General features: G+C 39.9%; 1 protein-coding gene across 1 annotated transcript in view; it reads left to right on the top strand.

Moving 5' to 3' along the window:
* The window catches only part of CYB5R4 (cytochrome b5 reductase 4), a 118,969-nt gene extending 113,457 nt beyond the window's left edge, over positions 1 to 5,512 (top strand). The window contains exons 15-16 of the mRNA XM_068985336.1: positions 2,748 to 2,912; positions 5,078 to 5,512. Of these exons, the coding sequence (XP_068841437.1) occupies positions 2,748 to 2,912; positions 5,078 to 5,132 (220 nt within the window). The 3' untranslated portion in view covers positions 5,133 to 5,512. The remainder of the gene's footprint in view (positions 1 to 2,747; positions 2,913 to 5,077) is intronic.
* The last annotated feature ends 14,983 nt before the right edge of the window (positions 5,513 to 20,495 follow it).

The following is a 20,495-nucleotide window of genomic DNA, read 5'->3' as shown; positions in this document are numbered from 1 at the left end:
CTGTATATCTTGATGTGGTGTAAAAAATCCTTGATTCAGATACTCTTAAGTTAACTTGGGATTGCTCCCACTCCAGTTTAAGCTCTTTTCCAATCCCAGGAAGAAGATCATTCAATCATGTCCTCCTCTTTGTGACCCCATGGACTGTAGCCCACCAGGCTCCACTGTCCGTGGGATTCTCCAGGTAGGAACACTGGAGTGGGTTGCCATCTCCTTCTCCAGAGCAATTTTCCTTACCATCCTCTACATCCATGCCACCTGGTCTTTTTCCGTCAAGAGCCCCAAAGGTATACCCAGGGGACCAATATGTAAATAAATACAAAACATATAAGGAATTTATACCATTTACATAAGGATCACAGTTATTTTTCACTCTTTGGTAGATGCCTGTAAAAATATCCCACTGATTAGGCTTTTTTTTCTTTTTAAAGCCGCTCATTAAAGGAAAAGCAGGATTATTTTGGATGACGAAGGACACCAATATCGATTTGCATATCTTAGCAGTTTTATTACAGTGACAGGTTTATTGGAAAATAGAGGCAGAGGAGACTATCTTTCATTTGTAATTTAACAAGGCAGTTGCTGTCTTTCATTGCACTGTCTATGTATAATTAGAAATGTCTTAACGTAGTGATTCTGCAGCTGCTTTTGAGTCCCCTTTGATAATCTGATGAAAGGTTATGGACCTTCCCAGAAAAATGCTCTCACAAATTCACATACATTTTTATATGTAATTTCATAGATACCAGCATATGGCTTTGCTTTTCCAAGTATAGTGTTTATTTTTAACCAATATAGCTTGTTCAATAAATTCCTTTATTTATTTATCAAGTATTTTTTGCACATTTGTCTCAAACCAAGCCTGAATACAGTGTAGAAGAAGATAAACAAGGACTCTGCCCTCATGAAGCAGTAAACAGACATCACATTCCAGAATCATCTAACACTTCCTTAATTATAAGTGCAGGGAAGGAAAAAATGTTAGTGAAAGAATGTTTTCTGGGGGTGCTATTTTGTATAGGGTGGATTTGAATCAATGCTAAAACAAAATGGGGATCTTGAAAGCAAGAAATAAAACATGTCTCTATAGGGTTTTTAAATATAAAATCAGATTATTCGAACTGTAAGAGCACGTAGTTTTTCCCACCTAGCGTCTGGGTCTGCTGAGAGCTGGGATGGCTTTTCTAGCCCCAGCTGGACCCTGAGCTGATCTGTGTGCTTGTCCCACCCTCGCCCTCCCCACCCCGACTCCCATCAGCTTTTGGGAGCATTAACCTGCTGCAGTGCAGCCAGGCAAGGACCACTGCACCAGCTGCCTCCTGTTTCTGTTCTGGTGTTCGGCTACCCAGGCCACCTCCCAAGAGAAATGATTCACTTCAACGTTTTCTTGAGATTAACATATAATTAATTTCTGCCACTATTGAGAAAATACCTAAATTACTCAAGCAGAAAATGTAGCAAGGCATTTGATCTATGCTGCTGAAAAATGATAAGAATTAATGGTGTTTGTGAAAACAGAGCAAAGGGACCAGGTACAGCTTAGAATTTTCAATTTGCTCTGGCTCTTCACCAGCAGGTCACATATCATATTACAGAGCTGTGGAAAGAACTGGTCTGGAGCTCCTTCTGAGACTTGGTTTGATGTACTTCTTTCTTTTTGTAATTCTGTACCTTTCTCAAATGCCTTCCTCCCTGTGTGCTGGCCACTGGGGGTACAGCGGTAACCAGTCCCTGCCCTCATAGGGTTTCTCGTCTTATGGGAAAAGTAGACATGACTAAAATAATCATCTCAGTGGCCACCTATTTACAGCCTGATTTAAGAGTGATAAAGAAGAGGAAAAGGGAAACGTTTCTACAACACATGTAAGAAAAGACTTAGTGGAACAGCAGTGCTTCCCTGGAAGTGATGCTTGAGCTAAGAACTGAACGGTGGGGTGTGGTAGAAACATTACAGGAAGAGAACAGGCAGGCTGTGGCAGTGCAGGCTGAGAAGAGAACACAGTTAGGAGCTAGGACTGGGGAGAATTGGGATGTGAAAGGTGAGGCAGATCAATCTCAGGTTTCTGGTTTGTGTACCCCACGTGACTGTGGTGCCATTCACAGCAGTGAAGCCAAGTGTGGGGCAGGGAGACTGCATAGTGAGGTGCGGCCATGGAGACAGTAACAGAAGAGAGTCAGATAGGCAATTGGTTATCAGAGTCAAGGACTCAGTTTGAGTCAGAGATTAAAATGCACATGTCATTGGTCATGTTCTTTACTGAGCAGATTAATAGAAGCATGGAGCTCTCTGAGATAACTTTGAGCTTTCTTTTTTTTTTAATTCAAAATATTTTAATTTCAAATGATTTGGTTTGTAGGGTCCCTATAAACCACATTCTCTATCTTGGATATAGTCATCCTCGGTTGAATTCAACGACTGTTTATTGAGTGGAGTACATTTATATGTAGGTAGAATGTAATTACACACAGGTCATGAACCCAGGCTAAGCTCTCTCTGAGTTCAATAAAAAATGTCAACTTACTCTCTTTTCTGTACCAAAAGTTTATGTTAAATAACTATGGATTTATTTGTATCTTTTTGTGAAATCTTTGTTTACAATCCCTTCCAGCGCTCTTCTAGCAGGTGTATCAACCTTCCTATATTCAGTTGTTCTCCAGAGGAGAAAAAGATATTTTAGTGAACTTGAAACATGTTCATGATATGTTTAACATAATAAACGTTTTAAAGAAATGTTTCTTTTCTCCAGATTTGAGGTTGAATTTGTCCTCTCAGCACCTACTTCTGAATGGAGTGGCAAACAGGGATACATTTCACCAGCTCTGCTATCTGAATTTTTGAAAAGAAGTTCAGACACATCCAAAGTCCTCATCTGCCTCTGTGGACCAATGCCATTTACAGAACAAGGAATGAAGTGAGTAGCAGTGTGATAGGAGAAAGAACTGCAGCACTGGTGACATGACAGCCTCCTATAAAAAGCAGTTGATGTGGTCTCAGTTCTTCCTGTTCGTATGAACCTGCTCTTCAGTAGTCTGTCAGAGTGTAAGGAAATAATGACGAAGTGTTTCATCTGTATGCAGTGAAGGGTCGGAGGCCCCAGTTATGCACAGAGTTAAACGTGAACACAAAAGTAAGACACACCCAGCTCTTGATAGCCTCTCCTAGTGGCAGGCAGCATGAACACATTCATAGAATGGGTGCCAGATCTTTCTGGGGGCGCTAGATTCAACCTCTCCTTCCATCAAAGCTTCATATTGTATAATGATCTTTTAAAAATATATCATAAGCTGTGTTCATGTCATTATAGCTTTTGATCCTCCTTCACTCTCTGCAGCTGGGTGAGCATTAGTCAAAGAGTTGAACTCTGCACAATGAAAAATCAGTGGTATAACTATCTTATTTAAAAATCACCTTGATCTGATTTAACTCTAAAATGACACTTTAACATGTTTTGGTTAGATACAGCGATAGCCACTGTTACTGGATTTCTAGATGATTTTAAAATACAGCTGCTTTAAATGCTCTGCATTTCCTTGTTTGGTATATGTCTGAACCTAACACTTTCTAGACAGTTTTTTCTCTTGCTGTTTTATTTTTAATTATGAAAAAGACAGGCGGTATGGCTGGAAAGGTAGGATGGGGTTAGATAGTGAGAGGCTTGCCTGCTATACCACATTGGTCCTTTTGACTCCTGTGCCATCCTGGCCCTTTGTGTGAATATGTGTGTCTGCTCTGGAAGCTACCAGTTTGGGTTGGAATCCCAGCTCCACCACTTAACAGTCACCCTGCAGTCATTAGCTACAAGCCAAAACTTTCTAAACTTTAGTGCACTTCTTTATGCACATGTGTATGCTCAGTCGCTTAGTTGTGTCCCACTCTTTGGGACCCTACAGACTGTAGCCTGCCAGGCTCCTCTGTCCATGGAATTCTCCAGGCAAGAGTACTGGAGTGGGTTGCCATTTCCTCCTCCAGGGGATCTTCCTGACCCAGGGTCAACCCTGCATCTCCTGCGTTGACTGGCAGATTCTTTACCACTGCCACCTGGGAAGCCTCATTTATACAAGGGAGTAAATGATAATATTTATGCAGGTGAAGTGCTTAGCACAATGACTACGTAGAGGGACTTCTAAATAAATGTTTATTTTTTTCAGCAGCATTTTAAACAGCTACTTTTAAGATTGCAGTCTCCTTTGATAGTGTTTTCCAAGTTAAATTATACTTAAGCCGTATTTCTACTTTTCCTATTCAGTGAGGGAGAATTAAGATAGAATGCTATAGTATCAACGCCTTATTTTGAAAACTGATGAATAAAGGGGAAAAAATTAAGGATTTATTCTGCGTTTTGTATATGAGCTATACTACTGTGTAACCACATGATAAGTGAGAAGTTATTCTTTAGAGAATTCCTTGGCTGATAAAGAATGATAGAAGTAGGATGCCATCAACTTCAGTCCCTAATGAACCAATTGATCTGTACCTAGATCATCAATGGTGGTTTGCATCCCAAAAGAGAGCCAACCAGGTATTATGTGCCTCATGATGAAAGAGCACGATCTATGACATAGTCTGGTCAAAAAGAACTGAACCTGTATCTGATCAGACCTCTAGATCTGATTATTAAATTTAGGGAGATAAAAGGAAAAAGGAACATATTATTAGAGTAAAGCCACAGGGATACAGCAAAATCAGAACCATGGGGAAGTCAATATGAGAAAATCTCATTTTTGTCAACAAATAAATTGCAGGACAGAGAGAGATGGAGGGGATCTTACAGCTCAAAAGATACCTAAAACACATATAAACCAGTCACAGTGAATAGACTTTAGTTGGATCTTGATTCAAACATACTTTTAAAAACTATAACACTTATGAGACAGGTGCAAGTGTGAACACTTACTAGATATTTGATGACACTAAGGAATTGTTAATTTTTTAGAAGTGAAAATTATGGGTTTTTTTAGACAGCACATAATAACTGGGAAATATGAAAAAATACTATGGTTATAATGGTAAACTTTGATGTTATTTTATTTTCAAGCATCTTCCATAAGAAACATGTGCTTTGTATTTGTTTTTCAGGATGCTGCATGATCTGAACTTTTCCAAAGATGAGATCCATAGTTTTACAGCATAATGAAGAGCTGTCCTTCAACTGTTTAATCTAAATTTGTGATTACTTAAGGTTTTTTTTAAGAGAACATTTTTGAATATACTAAAAGGTTAACTAGAATCCAAGTTTCAGTTTCTTAAACAAAAACAAATGTTTCTTCACTATAGATACCTTGTGGACTTTATTTTGTACCTTAACTTATTTTACTACTGATATTTGTCCTGAAAAGTCAATCATGGCAACAAGTACATACAGGATTCTTTGTTATGAATCACAAAGTTTGTTACCATGTAAACTGTATCACTGTTCTACAATAAGCTCTCTTGTTTTATGACGTGATAAAGCAAATGATCATTTTGATCACATTTCTATGCTGTACAATGTCTGATTAGCAATACAGATTAAATTTTACATTGCACTGTTAACTCAGGAAATGATTATTTATGTCCTTGTTCTTATTATGAAAACATGGAATGTTATAACTTATTAAGTGATCCAAACATTTTGTGTCTATGGCCTTGATACCGAGTAGAATAAAAATATACTTAAGTACTTTTTAATCTTTGTCGTAGAAATGTGTTTGAATGCATGTTTGGGGTGATATCTAAGGAGAATTTTAAGAGGCAATGATAAAAGATTCTGAAGACACTTCACACAGGTAGTTTTGGATTAGATGTGTTTAGAAACTTGGATAACTTTGACAGCTATTCTTAGCCAAAACTGGAGGCATCGGGAAAGATAATGGAAGTGTAGCCTCTGGTCCCATGGCCTAAAACAATCATTTGCTGCTTTGGAATGGGTTAAATTTAAATTCTTTTTGAGTTGCCTAGACCAGCTAGGAAAATGAGGAACATGCCATCCTAAATGGTACCTTCCCCGGCTGGCTGCTCGCCACACAAATGCCAGTTCAGTGGGGAGCCCTCCTAAGCTCTGCTATGTGGTCATCTTATTCTCTCTCCCTGCCACTGTGCACAACCTGCAAAAGGCTCTCACAGATGGGGATTCTTCAAAGAATATCGAGAACAGCCATTGTGAGCCTTTTCATGAGGAAACCATGTTGGATGCATAGGTGGTTCTGCATAAGCTAACTTCGATTTTTCACTCTTATTCAGGATAGCAGCATTGATTTTTTACAGAAATGCTAGGGAAGGGAGTCGGGGGAGGGGTGCCTCCAACTTCTCTGGAAATGATTTTGTAAACAGCTAAGCTTCACTGAATAAATGGTATACTCAAGAGAAAACACAATATTAACATTCCTCAAATTACAAACCCCCAGCCTCGAAAGCTCCCCAAGTGCAAGTGGCTGAGTCAACACTGTCTTTCCCTATGTCACCCTCTTCTGTCTGTCCTCATTCACCCAGATAGGACCTAGCTGTCCTAGGCTGTCAATGCTCCTGGTGACTAACAGAAACATTTTCTACCTTCTGCCTTCCTACCCCTCCTTTTTCTCCCCTAAAATCATGAACTTTCTAGGCATACCTTTTTCTGTAGTTAATTGGTAATATACAAATTAATTCTACCTTAGCCAGCTTTCTTATTTTTTCTATCCTCCTTTTTCCTCTCTCCTCAACCCTTTTTTGACTGCCTGCAGCAAATAAAAGTCTCCTGTTACTCTCTGTATCTCTTCTCTATCCTCTTCTTACTGTATTTTAAAGTAAAATAAAACCCATAAGCATAGTGTCTTAAATTGAGAATCAACTGAGCTTCAATTTTACCTCCTGGATACCACCTGGATGTTCCACAACCCCCTAAAATTCAATAGATCCCAAACTAACCTTTTGCCATGACCATCATGTAACCCAACCAGGTCTGATTGGCTGATGCTCAGCAAGCCAAAACACTGAGACACCAAGGTTTGCAGCAAAGTGAGGGTTTTTCCAGTAGTCATGTATGGATGTGAGAGTTGGACTATAAAGAAAGCTGAGTGTCATGAAGAACTGATGCTTTTGAGCTGTGGTGTTGAAGAAGACTCTTGAGAGTCCCTTGGACTACAAGGAGATCCAATCAGTCCATCCTAAAGGAAATCAATCCTGAATATTCATTGCAAGGATTGATGCTAAAGCTGAAATTCCAATACTTGGCCACCTGATGCAAAGACCTGACTCATTGGAAAAGACTCTGATGCTGGGAAAGATTGAAGGCAGGAGAAGAAGGGGGACAGAGGATGAGATGGTTGGATAGCATCACTGACATGATGGACATGAGTTTGAGTAGGCTCCCGGAGTTGGCGATGGACAGGGAGGCCTGGAGTGCTGCAATCTATGGGGTCACAAAGAATTGGACACAACTGAGCAACTAAATTGAACTGAGGGTTTTTAAAAAAATCTGACAAGTCTCAGATCTGGAAGGGGCTGGGGTACTTATGGGATAAAGAATAAAGAAGCAGGGTTTTCGAGGCATGGGGAGAGATGATTGGGAAAAGGTGGAGCAATTGTCATTCTGCGCATGCATGACTAAGCTCCAGGCCCTTGCGTGTTCAAAAGTGGAGGCACTCTACAGGATCTGAGGGTGGAGTTTTTAGCCCTCTGGTATCAAAAGGTCACTGCGTGGCCACTCGTGCTATTTGGAGCATCAGTGATCCTATCCAGTCTTAATCAGCTCAGCTCCAGCTAGACACAGCTGACTCCAAGTTCCTAGGAAAGTAACTTGGGCAGATATTGCTTCGGCTACATGGCCCTTGGAAGACAGGCAAGCCTTAAAACCGCCTTAAATAGTGAAGTCAGCTGAAGTGGATTTGAATTGGCCCACAGTTTAAATCTCTCCCAAGTCTGCTCTCCTCTTGAAATCTTTGATTCACTGGTGCTGCTTTCCACCTCGCCAGTCCTTCTAGAATCATTCAGCGTCGCCCTCTCCAGTCTGATTTCATTCCAGCCAGCCCTTCTCTGTTGGCCCTAAACCACATCAGTGAAAGCCTTAGAACTGGTCTTCCTATTGTAGTCTTTTATTACTATTCCTATGGTAGCTCAGATGGTAAAGAATCCACCTGCAGTGCGGGAGAACAGGGTTCGATCCCTGGGTTAGAAGGATCCCCTGAAGAAGGAAAGGGCTACCCACTCCAGTGTTCTTCCCTGGAGAATTCCATGGACAGAGGAGCCTGGCGAGCTGTGTAGTCCATGGGTTTGTAAAGAGTCAACACAACTAAACAACTGACAACAATGACAAAAGATTGCAGCCTTGATCTCACTGAAATCCATACTCCATTCCAGTGTGTTCTAGAACGCCTTGGGAACGCCTCTAAATAGAGCCTCAGTCTCCCATTTAATGCAGCCATATACTGAGAAGCACGGATGGATTGTAACTATTATTCTTGAGCAAAGAGCTCCAAGACCCTGTTTCCTGTATTTGCAATAAGAAAAGGGAATTATATTCAAAGTCACTTTTCCTTGAGAATTCTGCTTGCTTACTTCCTTTTAAAAATATGATTATGTGTCAGTTTTCTATTTCTACCAGAACAAATTACCACAAATGCAGTGGCTTAAAACAACAGCCCATTTGTTCCATGGCTTAGATGTCTGGGCCCAGTGAGGCTCATCTGGGTCTTCTCGCGAGGCTGTAATCAGGATTGTCAGCTGGGCTCAACTCTTCTCTGGAGGCGCTGGAGAACATTTCGCTTTGGAGACGATTTGCAGAACGTCTTTGGAAGACCATTCTGCCTACTGCAGTCTATGAAGGGAACAGAGAGAAACTTGTCCAAGGTAAGATAATTGTATTTTGTCTAGCCACGTAAACTTGTCCTAAACTAGTTTGGGGCTGTGTTTGTTGATAACTGCAGACCCCCACCTTTGGGCAGATGACAGCGTCTGCTTGGTCTCTGATATTTAGAATGGCAGTTGCTAGCTTAAAAAGAAAAACTGAAACCTCCACCAGACTCCTCTTGGTGTCTTTCTGCTTTGGTTTTCTTACGAATCATCTTCACGCAGGGCTACCAGTTTGGCAGGCCTCAGAACGCCAAAGTAACCTATCTACAATGCAAAATACATGTTTTCTACCCTGGTTCAAGTCCTCTTCTGCTGCCCCATCCCCACTCATGGAATGGAGGCTCCTCCTTTGGGGCAACATGCTAAGCTTGGGACCCCCATAATGAGGCACTGGTTCCTCACCAGGAAAGCAAGGCCTGAGGACTTCAGGCCACTGCCCCCAACCCCCTAGTCCTCTAGCAAGTGCTCAGCTCTCTTCACCTCAAGAGAGGCTTCTGTTATCCCAAGAATATTCGTGTCCAAATCCTTCCATGGATGTATTTTTTCATTCCTCTTGGATGAATACCTACTACTGAAATTGCTGAGTCATATGGTAACTGTATATTTAATTCTATTCTGCATATATTTTTAGATCTAATGTTGAGACATGCTAGTTAGATAATCATGCTTTTGAATGTACTGTTTCAGATTTTTTTTAAAATGCCAGGTTTAGTGGGTTTTTTGTTTGTTTGTTTGTTTCCCAGACTGGCTATACCATTTTACATTCCTACCAGCTCTGTATCAGAATTTCGCTTCTTCCACATCCTCAACAACCTTGAGTTATTAATCTTTTAAGCTTATAGGGGTATCTTATTGTGGTTTTTATTTATTTATTTTCAATTGAAGGATAATTGCTTTACAATATTATAGTTTCCATGCACTGTCTGATGTCTAGTGATGTCGAACTTGTTATCATGTGCCTGTTGGCCACTGGTGTATTGTCTTTCATATGGTGTCTGTTTTAATCTTTTGCTCCATTTTTAATTGGGTTGTTTTTATTATTAAATTGTAAGCATTCTGTATATATCTAGATAAGTCCTTTTTCAGATTTGTTTCATGAATATTTTCTTCCACTATTTGATAGCAAATCCTATGGAGTGCTTAGTACAAGAATAAGTTTAGAGATATAAATCAATTTAAATTTGACTAAACCAAGTGAATAAAATAAATAATAGTGCAGAAGGCACCTCTGAAGTTGATATGTGATTGACTAAAATTCTAGGACGAGAACTCTGGTAATGGAGTTGGGAGAACATTTTGGAAGGGAAAGTTCTGAGAGGCAGACAGCTAATGACAAGCAGGATCATAATGAAACACCTTCAATTCTGGTTCAATGGCAAACACATTAAATAAAGAAAATTGTCACTGTCGGCAAATACAAACCACACAAGCTTTGTGGAAGCTTGGCTTTGGGGGAGAAACAACCACTGACTTGTTATAGTACATTTTGTCCATTGCTCGGTTAGCAACTGGACACTTGGAGGTAAATCTGAAAATGCTGCTGGCAACCCTCTTCCTTAAATTTGAAGAGCTTATGTTCTGACTCAGGATTTTCTAATTAGCCATCGCAGTCCATGATGATCAGAACAGCGAGGGGAATGTAGTTTTTGGTAATGTTTGCTGAGGCAGCCTGCGTGGACTTCATTACAATTCTATTTCCTCTCATTTAGAACATGCTGAAAAACAGTTATTTGTGTTCAGTACCAATAACTCTTACTTGTAAACATGTCTAAGGGAAAAGCTGCTGAAATTTTTAGTGAAATACATTCAGGTATTTGTTATGCTGGGGATCTTTCACTCTCTGAGCAAGTTAATATTTTACTTATATATAAGAATTGTCACAAGGCAGATCTCGGATAGCCATGTGCTCGCACCATTTAGAAAAAAAAAATCACAGAAATCATTATGCATCTAGATTTTCCTCATTGCCTTTCACATATTATGTGGTGTATTTTAATATATACTGTGGTGGTCAGTGGTAAAGAATCCACCTGCCAATGCAGGAGGTGCAGGTTCGAACCCTGGGTCAGGAAGGTTCCCTGGAGAAGGAAATGGTAACCCACTCCAGTATTCTTACCTGGGAAATCCCATGAACAGAGGAGCCTGACAGGCTACAGTCCATGGGGTCACAAAGAGTTAGACATGACTTAACAACTGAGTATACACTCATAAAGTATATAATATTTTAAAATCTTGAATTAATTGTTCTAAATCTTTGGTGAGGTGAGAATTCTGTGCAATATACCATTAGAAGAAGGGCCATTCTTCCTCACCCATTTAGGAAGTGGCAAAAGCACCCAAATACAGGGCTCCTGGTAATTACTAGGGTTTAGGGAAAGCACAATCCAGATGGGTGGGATGGAGGAGATGGGAGGGAGGCCCAGAAGGGAGGGAATATATGTATACATACAGCTGATTCACTACATTGTATAACAGAAACTAACACAATATGCTAAAGCTGCTGCTGCTGCTGCTGCTAACTCACTTCAGTCGTGCTCAACTCTGTGTGACCCCATAGACGGCAGCCCACCAGGCTCTTCTGTCCATGGGATTCTCCAGGCAAGAAAACGGGAGTGGGTTGCCATTTCCTTCTCCAATATGGTAAAGCAATTATACTCTAATTTTTTTAAATACACAAAAGTAACATGTGAAGATACCATCTGCTCACTCAGTAATGAAGCTCTGGAACTCAGCCCCTTGGTGCTGGACCAACTCTACAAAAACTCCTGGTTCCTTGGTGCCTCCTCCCCATCCTAGCTCGGGCACAAAGGAAGGCCTTACCTGTGTGTGCTGCCAGGTGTTCTGTGGGATGGAGAATCATCTCTTGAGGGAAGCGTTTTCATTCCTAAACATGCCCTGTTTTGTCCTCTTGGTCATGAAATCTTAATTATAGTGAATATTTACATAGTGCTTTTTCCATTGACAAAGCCAGTTCCAACAACCCAACAAGGGTAGCTGGTAAATGTTTAACAACCAACTTTTGAGTTCAGTTGCTCAGTTGTGTCTAATGCTTTGAGACCCCATGAACTTAACACGCCAGGCCTCCCTGTCCATTGCCAACTCCCAGAGTTTACTCAAACTCACGTCCATTGAGTTGGTGATGCTACCCAACCATCTAATCCTCTGTCATCCCCTTCTCCTCCTGCCTTCAATCTTTCCCAGCATCAGGGTCTTTTCCAATGAGTGAGTTCTTCGCATCAGGTAGCCAAAGTATTTGAGTTTCAGCCTCAGCAGCAGTCCTTCCAATGAATATTCAGAACTGATTTCCTTTAGGATGGACTGCTTGGATCTTCTTGCAGTCCAAGGAACTCTTGAGTCTTCTCCAACACCACAGTTCAAAAGCATCAATTCTTTGATGCTCAGCTTTCTTCACTGTCCAACTCTCACATTCATACATGGTTACTGGAAAAACCATAGCTTTGACTAGATGGACCTTTGTTGAAAAAGTAATGTCTCTGCTTTTTAATATGCTGTCTAGGTTGGTCATAACTTTTCTTCCAAGGAGCAAGTGTCTTTTAATTTCATGGCTGCAATCACCATCTGCAGTGATTTTGAAGCCCAAAAAAATAAAGTCAACCACTGTTTCCACTCTTTCCCCATCTATTTGCCATGAAGTTATGGGACCAGATGTCATGATCTTCGTTTTCTGAATGTAGAGTTTTAAGCCAACTTTTTCACTCTCCTCTTTCACTTTCATCAAGAGGCTCTTTAGTTCTTCTTCACTTTCTGCCAGACCACCTGACCTGCCTCTTGAGAAAACTATATGCAGGTCAGGAAACAATAGTTAGAACTGGACATGGAAAAACAGACTGGTTCCAAATAGGAAAAGGAGTACATCAAGGCTGCATATTGTCACCCTGCTTATTTAACTTATGTGCAGAGTACATCATGAGAAATGCTGGGCTGGAAGAAGCACAAGCTGGAATCAAGATTGCCCGGAGAAATATCAGTAACCTCAGATATGCAGACGACACCACCCTTATGGCAGAAAGTGAAGAGGAACTAAAAAGCCTCTTGATGAAAGTAAAAGAGGAGAGTGAAAAAGTTGGCTTAAAGCTCAACATTCAGAAAACGAAGATCATGGCTTCTTGTCCCATCACGTCATGGGAAATAGATGGGGAAACAGTGGAAACAGGGTCAGATTTTATTTTTTGGGCTCCAAAATCACTACAGATGGTGACTGCAGCCATGAAATTAAAAGATGCTTACTCCTTGGAAGAAAACTTATGACAAACTTAAATAGCATATTCAAAAGTAGAGATATTACTTTGCCAACTAAGGTCCGTCTAGTCAAGCCTATGGTTTTTCTGGTAGTCATGTATGGATGTGAGAGTTGGACTGTGAAGAAAGCTGAGCATCAAAGAATTGATGCTTTTGAACTGTGGTGTTGGAGAGGACTCTTGAGAGTCCCTTGGACTGCAAGGAGATCCAACCAGTCCATTCTAAAGGAGATCAGTCCTGGGTGTTCTTTGGAAAGAATGATGCTAAAGCTGAAGCTCCAGTACTTTGGCCACCTCATGCAAAGAGTTGACTCATTGGAAAAGACCCTGATGCTGGGAGGGATTGGGGGCAGGAGGAGAAGGGGACGACAGAGGATGAAATGGCTGGATGGCATCACTGACCCGATGGACGTGAGTCTGAGTGAACTCCGGGAGTTGGTGATGGAGAGGGTGGCCTGGCGTGCTGCAATTCATGGGGTCACAAAGAGTTGGACACGACTGAGCGACTGAACTGAACTGATAGTCCATGGGGTCACAAAGAGTCAGACACAACTGTACAACTTTCACTTTCACATTATGATCAGACCTAGAGATTGCCAGAATCACCTTTATTTTATGTATCCTGGTTTAAAAATTACTCTGAGATGAGACAGAAAAACAAGGGCTACCCTGGGCAGGGCAGAAGAGCCTAGAAGGCTCTGTCCCTGTTTAGCTGGGTGGCTTTGGGAAATGGACATCCTCCCTTGGTGCCCTGTTTTTCTTATATGTACAGTGGGGATGTGGGTGCCTGAAGCAGAGAACGTACTGAATACACCTTAGCCTTTAATGCAATCTCAAAATGTTCTGACTTTTTATAGATTTGATAGATTTAATACAACAAAGAGCTGAGCTTTTTTGAGGAAAGATCACAAGTATTCGTAAGCTCAGGAACATAGGATGAAATTAATGGGAAGTTTATGAACCATTGCTATTACACTGCTTTGTGTTATGAATTCTTATAAACACTTTTCAGAGTTTTGGCCAACATGAGGATTGATACATTTAGTTGAGTAACAGAGTAATCTGATATCAGCACTTCCTTATCTTTTTAATAAAAATCAAATATTTCAGACATCTAAAAAAGATTTAGAGAAACTGTCAGGAACAGGCAAGTATTGTCCACCTAACCTGAGAAATAAAGCACTTAAATATTAGTGAAGACTCCTAGGGACACTTCCATGATTCCATTTTCCTCTAGATCACCTCCAGAGTTACCATTATTCTGCATTTTGTGTTTATCTTTCCCATGCATATTTTTTTATTCTTTAACTTTGTACCTGTGCCTACACAGTATCCCCATGCAAAATAGAGAATTGTCCTTTATGTTTTTAAATTCATTGTTTTTCAATCACTCAGTTGTGTTTGACTCTTTGCAACCCCATAGACTGCAGCAAGCCAGGCTTCCCTGTCATTCACAGTCTCCTGAGTTTCCTCAAACTCATGGTCATTGAGTTGATGATGCCATCCATCCATCTTATCCTCTGTTGCCCCTTCTCCTCATGCCCCCAGTCTTTCCCAGCATCAGGGTCTTTTCCAAGGAGTAGACTCTTCCCATCAGGTGGCCAAAGTATTAGAGCTTCAGCATCAGTCCTTCTAATGAATATTCAGGGCTGATTTCCTTTAGGATTCACTGGTTTGATTTCCTTTAGGACTCACTGGTTTGATTTCCTTTAGGACTCACTGGTTTGATCTCCTTGCTGTCCAAGGGACTCTCAAGAGTCTTCTTCCGTGCCACAGTTCAAAAGCATCAGTTCTTTGGCATTCAGCCTTCTTTATGGTCTAACTCACATCCATACATGACTACTGGAAAAACCATAGCTTTGACTATATGGACCTTTGTCAGCAAAGTGATATCTCTACTTCTTAATACACTGTCTAGGTTTGTCATAGCTTTTCTTCTAAGGAACAAGCATCTTTTAATTTCATGGTTGCAGTAATCATTTGCAGTGGTTTTGGAGCCCAAGAAAATAAAATCTGTCACTGTTTCTACTTTTTCCCCATCTATTTGCTATAAAGTGATGGAACCAGATGCCATGAGCTTAGTTTTTTGACTGTTGACTTTTAGGACAGCTTTTTCACTCTCCTCTTTCACTTTCATCAAGAGGCTCTTCTTCTTTCATTTCTGCCATTAGGGTGGTGTCATATGCTTATCTGAGGTTATTGATATTTCTCCTGGCAATCTTGATTCCAGCTTGTGTTTCATCCAGTCTGACACTTCACATAATGCACTCTGCATATAAGTTAAATAATTAGTGTGACAGTATATAGGCTTGACATACTCATTTCCAAATTTGAAACCACTCTGTTGTCCAGTTCTGACTTACTTCTTGACCTGCATACAGGTTTCTCAGGAAGCAGGTGAGGTGGTCTGGTAGTCCCATCTCTTTAAGAGTTTTCCACCATCATGGTTATCCAGATCATTAGGACCTTTTGTGTAAAGTTCTTCTGTGTATTCTTGCCACCTCTTCTTAATCTCTTCTGCTTCTGTTAGGACCTTACCATTTCTGTCCTTTATTGTTCCCATCTTTCCATGAAACATTCCCTAGTATCTCTAATTTTCTTGAGATCTTTAACTTTTCCATTGTATTATTTTCCTCTATTTCTTTTGCATTGTTCACTTAAGAATGTTTTCTTATCTCTCCTTACTTTTCTCTGGAGCTCTGCATTCAGTTCGGTATATCTTTTCCTTTCTCCTTTGCCTTTCACTTCTCTTATTTTCTCAACTATTTGTAAGGCCTCCTCTGGCAACCATTTTGCCATGTTGAAATTCTTTTTCTTGGGGATGGTTTTAATAACTGCCTTCTGTACAATATTATGAGACTCCATCCATAGTTCTTCAGGCACTCTGTCTATCAGATCTAATCCCTTGAATCTATTCCTCACCTCCACTGTATAATCATAAGGAATTTGATTTAAGTCATTCGTGAATGGCCTAGTGGTTCCCCCTACTTTCTTCCATTTAAGCCTGAATTTTGCAATGAGGAGCTCATGATCTGAGCTTCAGTCAGCTCCAGGTCTTGTTTTCGATGACTGTATAGAGCTTTTCCATTTTCAGCTGCAAAGAATATAATCAGTCTGATTTTGGTATTGACCATCTGGTGGTGTTAATGCATAGAGTTGTCCTTTGTGTTCTTCAAAGAAAGTGTTTGCTATGATCAGTGTGTTCTCTTGGCAAAACTCTGTTAGCCTTTGCCATGCTTCATTTTGTACTCCAAGGCTAAACTTGTCTGTTACTCTAGGTTCTCTTGACTTCCCAATTTTGCATTCCAAGCCCCTTTGACAAAAAGGACATCATTAATTTTTTTTTTGGAGGGTGTTATTTCTAGAAAATCTTATAAGTCTTCATAGAACTATTCAACCACAGCTTCTTTGGTATTGGTGACTGAAGCATAGACTTTGATGATGAACTGTTTGCCTTGGAAACGAAATGAGGTCATTCTGTCATTTTTGAGATTGCACCCAAGTACTGCATTTTGGATTCTTTTGACCTTAACTATGAGGGCTACTCCATTTCTTTTAAGGGATTCTTGTCCACAGTACTAGATATAATGGTCATCAGAATTAAGTTTTCCCATTTCTGTCCATCTTAGTTTACTGATTCCTAAAATGTTGGTATTCACTCTAGCCATCTCCTGTTTGACTGCATCCAGTTTACTTTGATTCATGCCTAACATACTAGGTTCCTATGCAATATAGTTCTTTCCAGCATCAAACTTTACTTTCACCACCAGACATATCCAGAACTGGGTGTTGTTTTTGCTTTGGCTAAGCCTCTTCATTTTTTCAGGAACTGTTTCTCCACTTCTCCCCAGTAGCATATTGGACACCAATGGACCTTGGGGGTTCATCTTTCAGTGTCATATCTTTTTGCTTTTTCATACTGTTCATGGGGTTCTCGAGCCAAGAATGCTGAAAACCTCCACAGGTCAGGTTTTCATCGATGAATGCATCAATACCTGAGTTCTCCATTCTGTTTGTATGCTTCTTTGGCTCTCCCCCTCTTCCATGCTGCTTCATTCTTCAAGTTTTAGGAAAGTCTGCATAGGTGCCAGGATGAGAGTCCTCACCCTGAAGTTCTGCCATATTGGCATGTCTGACTTTGGCTCTTTGCTTTTCTACGTAAATTTTAAGACAGTTTGTCAAATTCCATGAATGATAGTGTTGGGATTGTAACTGAAGCTTTATAGCTTATGGGGCGGGAGGGCAGTTAACATCCTTATAATATTCACTCTTATCCTTGAACATGGGATCCACTCTTCTTATCCACTTCTATAGTGAACTTTAATGTCTTCCAATACATTTTTATGATTTCCTTTATAAAGATATATACATGTTTTCTTAGATTTACTTATCATACCTTACATTTTGTTGCTGTTACATGTGATAGGCTTTAAAATTGTATGCATATATATATTTAGGTATGTGGGAATAAACCTATTCACATATATTTGTCTTATTCTGACCTCAATTAGTAAGTCTAATAATTGAGTTTTCTCAAGTTTGAGTTAAATAATGAATTCAGTTCAGTCACTCAGTTGTGTCCAACTCTTTGCAGCCCCATGGACTGCAGCATGCCAGGCCAATGAATACTATTTGTGAATAATGGTTGTTTTATTTCTGCCTTTAAACTAATTTTAAAATTCTTTAGAATTAATATTTCACCATTAGATAGGATATTGGCTATAGTTTCACAAGCTTTACCAGATTAGGAAATCCCTTTTTATTCATAGTTTGCACAGCATTATTTTTTGTTTTTTAAATTGATTGCAGTATTGTTGATTTATTATGTGTTAATTTCTGCTGCACAGCAAAGTGAGGCAGTTATACACACACACACATATACAATCTTTTCATATTCTTTTCCATTATGATTTATCACAGGATATTGAGTATATTTCCCTGTGTTCTACAGAGGGCTTCCTGGGTAGCTCAAATGGTAAAGAATCTGCCTGCAATGTGGGAGACTTGGGTTTGATCCCAGGGTCAGGAAGATCTCCTGGAGAAGGGCAACCCACTCCAATATTCTTGCCTGGAAAATTCCATGGGCAGAGGAGTGTGACAAGTCCATGGAAACCGAAAGAGCTGGACACGACTGAGTGACTAACACTACGGTCCACTACTGTGGTGCTCTACAGAAGGATCATATTTCCTTTCCATTCTCTGTACCATAGTTTGCATCTGCTAATCTCAAACTCCCAATCAACCCCTCCCCAAACCCCTCCCCTTTGGCAACCACAAGTCTGTTCTATCTGTGAGTTGCTTCTGTTTCATAGATAAATTCATTTATGTTATAGTTTAGATTCCACATATAAGTGACATCATATGGTGTTTTTCTTTTTTTGACTCCACTAGTATGATAATCTCTAGTTGCATCCATATTGCTGCAAATGACATTATTTTATTCTTTTTATGTATATATGTACCACATCTTATTTATCCATTCATCTGTCAATGGACATTTAGGTTATTCCCATGTCTTGGCTACTGTAAATTGAACATTGGGACACATATATCTTTTTCAAACTATAATTTTCTCCAGATAGATGCATGGCATTTGTTTTTAATTTTTTTAATTGAAGTATAGTTGCTGTACAATATTATATATTACAGTTATATAATACAGTAAATCACAACTGTTAAGGTTTATACTCCATTCATAGTTATTATAAAATACTGGCCGTATTCCCTGCATTGTACAATGTATCCTTGTAGCTTATTTTATACCTTTTAACCCCCTACCTCTCTCTTGCCCCCATCCCCACAGATGGCCCTAGTTTGGTCTTTTTTTTTTGTATATATAATTTTTATGATTTATTTTTGGCTGTGCTAGGTCTTCATTGCTGCATGGGGAGCAGGAGTTACTCTCTAGTTGTGGTCCATGGGCTTCTCATTGTGGTGACTTCTCTTGTTATGGGGGCTTCCCTGGTGGCTGAGACAGTAAAGAATCTACCTGCAATATGAGAGACCCAGGTTCAATCCCTGGGTCAGGAAGATCCCCTGAGAAGGAAGTGGCAACCACTCCAGTATTCTTGCCTGGAGAATTCCATGGACAGAGTATCCTGGTGGGCTACAGCCCATGGTGTCTCAAAAAGTCTCTCTCTCTCTCCCTCTCTCCCTCCCCCTCCTTCCCTCCCTCTCTCCCTCCCTCCCTCCTTCTCTCTCTCTCTCTCTCTCTCTCTCTCTCTCTCTCATTGCAGAGCATGGGCTCTCGGGTACGAGGGCTTCAATAGTTGAGGTTCTTGGGCTCTAGAGCACAGACTCAGTAGTTTTAGGGCATGGGCTTTGTTGTTCCATGTACACCATGTGGGATCTTCCCAGGTCATGGATCAAACCAGTCTCCTGCATTGGTAGGCAGGTGGATTCTTTACCACTGAGCCACCAGGAAAACCCCTAGTTCTTTATATCTGAATCTGTGTTTTTAATTTTTAATGGTGTTAATTTTATCAAATATTTTTATTTTTCTATTTTCTATTTTAAGTATGATTTTCCTGTTGTATTAAAATTTATATTAGGTTGAGGAAATTTCCTTCTAAGTCTGCAAACAAATATGCTGTTTTTAAAATCATCAAATTAAAAAAACAATTTTTCTCCATCTATTGAGAGGATCTTATTTCTCTTTTATTCAGTTAATATGATAACAGATGAAATATAGAAACAGATATTTTAAAAAGACAGGTTTTTCTAGACTTAACTCATATCCTTGGAGTAAACCCAGTTATCCAGTTGGGTCATAATTTTTATTTCATTTTCTAATCATTGGATCTTCTTTGCTAACATTTTATTAAGGAGGTTTTTGTCAGTGTTTGAGAAATTAGCATTGTTATTTTCATTCTTTAAATCATTCTAACCTGGTTTTAATATCAGAGTAATACTGCTTATGTAATGTGTGTTTTGGAGTAGATAATTCTTCTTTTCATACTGTTCTGTTCATACTGTTCATGGGGTTCTCAAGGCAAGAATACTGAAGTGGTTTGCCATTCCCTTGTTGCAAAAAGTCGGACACGACTGAGCGACTGAACTGAACTGAACTGAATTCTTCTTTTTCTATTTTATGGTAAAGTTCCTAGGTGGCACTTCTATTGTTGGTAGATCTCCTTTGTGAAACTGTTTCATCGCTTTCCCCCGATCCTATGGACAGATTTTTATTGGACTGGCCAAAAAGTTTGTTCACATTTTTTCCTTAAGATCTTATGGGAGAAACCTGAGTGAATTTTTGGCCAACACAATATATTCTTGTTTGTCTTTAATATTTATGTCTCTTTGGAGTTATCTTTGTCTGTTCAGGTTGATACAATAAAATGGCACAGACTGGGTAGCTTCTCAGCAACATAAGTTTATTTCCCACAGTCTTGGGGGCTGAAAAGCCCAAGATCACAGTGCCAGCCAGGCCT

This window comes from Capricornis sumatraensis, chromosome 13, assembly GCF_032405125.1.
Source record: "Capricornis sumatraensis isolate serow.1 chromosome 13, serow.2, whole genome shotgun sequence".
NCBI lineage: Eukaryota > Metazoa > Chordata > Mammalia > Artiodactyla > Bovidae > Capricornis > Capricornis sumatraensis.
The sequence above is the reverse complement of the archived record's forward strand: the minus strand, read 5'-3'. Positions and strand labels throughout refer to the sequence as shown.